General features: G+C 35.5%; 1 protein-coding gene across 1 annotated transcript; it reads left to right on the plus strand.

Annotated features, from left to right (window-relative positions):
- Positions 1–247: 247 nt before the first annotated feature.
- LOC115988060 (60S ribosomal protein L24-1) lies at positions 248–3,298 on the plus strand. Its single transcript, XM_031111694.1, has 5 exons — positions 248–356; positions 2,126–2,201; positions 2,374–2,475; positions 2,558–2,706; positions 2,881–3,298. Exons 1-5 carry the CDS (start codon positions 346–348, stop codon positions 3,032–3,034), a joined length of 492 nt encoding a protein of 163 aa, XP_030967554.1. The 5' UTR covers positions 248–345; the 3' UTR covers positions 3,035–3,298.
- The last annotated feature ends 407 nt before the right edge of the window (positions 3,299–3,705 follow it).

A 3,705-nucleotide genomic window follows, 5' to 3' on the forward strand; every position in this document is an offset into this window, starting at 1 on the left:
AAAAATCGGTACGAAAATATTCAGAGCAGGTCATTTTTGTCATCCAGAATTTTTAAAGGGGCTGCCATTAGTTGAGCCTAATGGACCACTCTACCGCTAGTGCTCAGTTGGGCCCAGCCCGCCCACCCCTTTGTTAGGCGGTGAGAACCAGTCCAGATCCTGGACCCAGCTTCGACTAAAATTACACAGTGTCCTTCTCGTAATTTGAACAAAATCCGAGGGCTATTCAGTTGCGATTTCAATCAACGCCTTTAACCTATTTAGGGTTTCATTTTTCTTATTAGGGTTTTCTCTGAAGTGAAAAAAAAGCCGTAAGAGCAGCGACGACAACAGCAGCAGCACCCAATGGTTCTCAAGTATGTTCCTTTTTTCCTTTCAATTTTCTTATCAAACTCTGTTTGGTTCCCGAGAAAATGCTGGGATTCTTTTTCTTATTATTTAGGGGTTCATTTCTTCTTTGGATGTGTAATTTTCAGTTAATTTATTGAATAATATTTATTTTTTGTGTGATGGTTTTAGATTGTGATACAATGATTTAGATTATGATAATATTGGATAGGATTTTTTATTGATCAAATGGATATTTTGATGGGTTATTCAAAAAAAAAAAAAACCTTGTCTTTATCCAATCAGCATTCTTGTGATTTATACAATTTTTTTATATTTTGTATTTTTGTTTATGAATTATAGCTTTATGGATCTGTTCTTAAGATGGGTTTTGCGCAAAAAAAAATTTTTGTTGCATCAGATTGATTTTATGTTTAATTAGCTTTGTAGCTTTGAGGTGAATGCATTGTGGATAAGCTGATCTGAGTACTTGGTTGGGGTTGTATTGGAAATCCAGAAATGGGTTCTAGCTGACTTGAGCCTTTTCTGAGGCCTTGGGTTGAGCTGTGTGGGAGCTTGGTTTTTTAATGAAGGTCTAGAGATTTGTTATAGATTACAGTTGTGGATTGTTGTATTGATTTTTAGTACTCATGCCAATGAGCTTTAGCCCAAATGGCATATCCTCCTCTGATAATATGGATGGAGGGTAAGGTTGTGGGTTCAGGACCTGCTGGATGCAAGTGTAACTTCGTTTGGTTTATATGCTAACTTGAAAATTTCGCTAAGAGTCTTGTAGTTCAACTGCTTGTCTCCTCTTGGAGTTTCCAACGGAGACATCCGTGGTTCAAATACTCCCAACCCAACTATTAGTGTATAAAAAAAACTTGAAAATTCCTTGGGAATGAGTCTGGTTCTTTTGTGGAAAAAGATACCTAGAAGATTGGTGTGATTTTGTAGGTTAGGAATAGATGGAGTGGAAATTAATGAAAATAAATGAAGCACAGATAGAAAAAGTTATATGGGTCTAAATTTATATTCATCTGGTCGGACTTGCCATAGCTTAATCTGTATTGCCTAAACATGTACATGACTATCTGTGGCAAGATGATTCCTTTCACTTTAAGTTTCAAGTCTGACAGAAATTGGTAAGTTAACTCAACTTAACAAATAATTCGACTAAGGGAATTGGGCTTGGCTACAGGACTTTTTTTACTGCATACTGTTACTGGTTGTACAGATAACTTGAAAATCCTGCTTCAGTCTTCATACTATATTGAATTTTTTCCTTGATGGTTTTTTTGGTTGCTGAGAAAAAATTGAGCTTTTTTTTACACACTATTTGTATTATAAGTAAACAAGATGCTTCAATCAATCAAGCAAGCCTTAAATGAGTTTGTGTTTAAGCCTACCAAATTTTGCTAATTTTCAGATTAAATAAAATAGCACAAAACTTGTCATTCTGTTTTCTTTTGTTTCTTTGGTGTTCTTCCAACCATTTCGATTCTTTGAATGTATTCCATTTTTCTATTTGCACTACTACAATTAGGTATTGTATTTTCTTCAAAGAATACCAAATAAGTCTAGAATGACTATTCATTTCTGACCGAGTCTCAGTCTCACCTTCCTTTTCTTAGTATGCGCTAATTCTTTTCTGCGAGAATATTTATGTCAAATATTTAAAAATAATAGAATAAAAGTGTTCTTACTTTTCACCAAAACGTTCACAAACTGATGAGGAATCTTGGTTTTCAATCATTATTATTTCAATGTACATGCTCAGTACTGTCTGATGTTTCAGGACTGAACTCTGCCGCTTCAGCGGGTCAAAGATATACCCGGGTAGGGGTATCAGATTTATCAGATCAGATTCTCAGGTTAGTTTTTTATTTAAAACCATGGCAAATCTTTGGGTTTTTGCATTTTATATCCTTTTCTATTATTCATTTATTTTTGGTTTGGTTTGGTTTAGTTTGGTTGAGAAGAGGGTGTTGGTTTTCCTGTTTTTGCACTGAGATTGATGTTTGTCTTCTTGTTTGGTCAATTCAGGTTTTCCTGTTTGTCAACTCAAAATGCAAGAGGTACTTCCACAACAAATTGAAGCCCTCAAAGCTTACTTGGACAGCAATGTATAGAAAGCAGCATAAAAAGGTGGAGTATCCTTCCATTATCTAGTTTTGATGCTACAGTAACTGGTATGACTTATATTCTTACTCTTTTACATGACTCACAGGACATAGCTGCTGAGTCTGTGAAAAAGAGGCGTCGGGCCGCCAAGAAGCCATACTCTAGGTCCATTGTTGGAGCTACCTTGGAAGTTATCCAGAAAAGGAGAGCTGAAAAACCAGAAGTACGAGATGCAGCACGTGAAGCTGCTCTCCGGTATGCATTCTTCCAACCATTTTTTTCTATCTACTGTATAGTTCGTAACTGCTTATTTTTGAACCCAATACTAGATTGAAGGGTTTTGGTTTAGATATTTGGATACTGAAGAGTGCACCCAAGTTGTTTATGCCTTGTCTGTGATTAAATTGCTTCCTTAATATGATTATGCAGTGAAATTAAGGAGAGAATCAAGAAAACCAAGGATGAGAAGAAGGCAAAGAAAGCAGAAGTGACAGCCAAATCTCAGAAGACTCAGAGCAAGGGAAATCTGCCCAGGGGTGCTGCACCAAAGGCCAAAATGGGAGGTGGCGGTGGAAAGCGCTGAGCCGACAACTTAGACTAGTCAGAGGGAGCTACTGGGCTAGTTGTACTGTTGAGGAAGATTTTGTAGTACTTTCTTGTTCTTCAGTTTTGTTTTCTTTGTGGCTTTATTAAAATTGAACTTGAGCAGATATATTTTGTATCGAGGTTTTAAGCTTTGGTCATGACCTTTTTATATTGCTTTGTTTTGAATTCCTGGTAATTTATATGGATACGAAATCTTGGATCGTTTTGAAAACTCAATGAACTAAACTATAGATTACAATCAGTCTTATTTAGGGGATTCTATAGATTGTATAGGGAGCGTCGTTGAATGAATTGGATGGGGCTCTCTCCAGTGACCTATAAATAGGATTATATGACTGTCAATCATTTTGAATAATCAAAACTTGCGTCCCCGATTTTTCCTATTATATGCTTAATTTTATTCACTGGAGGACAACGAATGAGCATGATAATTAACCATGAAAGAAAAGATATGGGAAAGTTTTATTTATTTATTTGTGGTATTAAACTAACGAATTCATAAAAGAAATTGATCCTTAACATCTGACTAAACAAACGTAATAAGCATGTGCAAAATGTAGATAAATTGTAAAGATTATTAAATTCTAGATTAATTAAAAAAACTAAGTACATTATGGGGGCGGATTTATAAAAGAAATTGATCCATAA

The sequence above is a fragment of the Quercus lobata genome, chromosome 4 (assembly GCF_001633185.2).
Source record: "Quercus lobata isolate SW786 chromosome 4, ValleyOak3.0 Primary Assembly, whole genome shotgun sequence".
Classification (NCBI taxonomy): domain Eukaryota; kingdom Viridiplantae; phylum Streptophyta; class Magnoliopsida; order Fagales; family Fagaceae; genus Quercus; species Quercus lobata.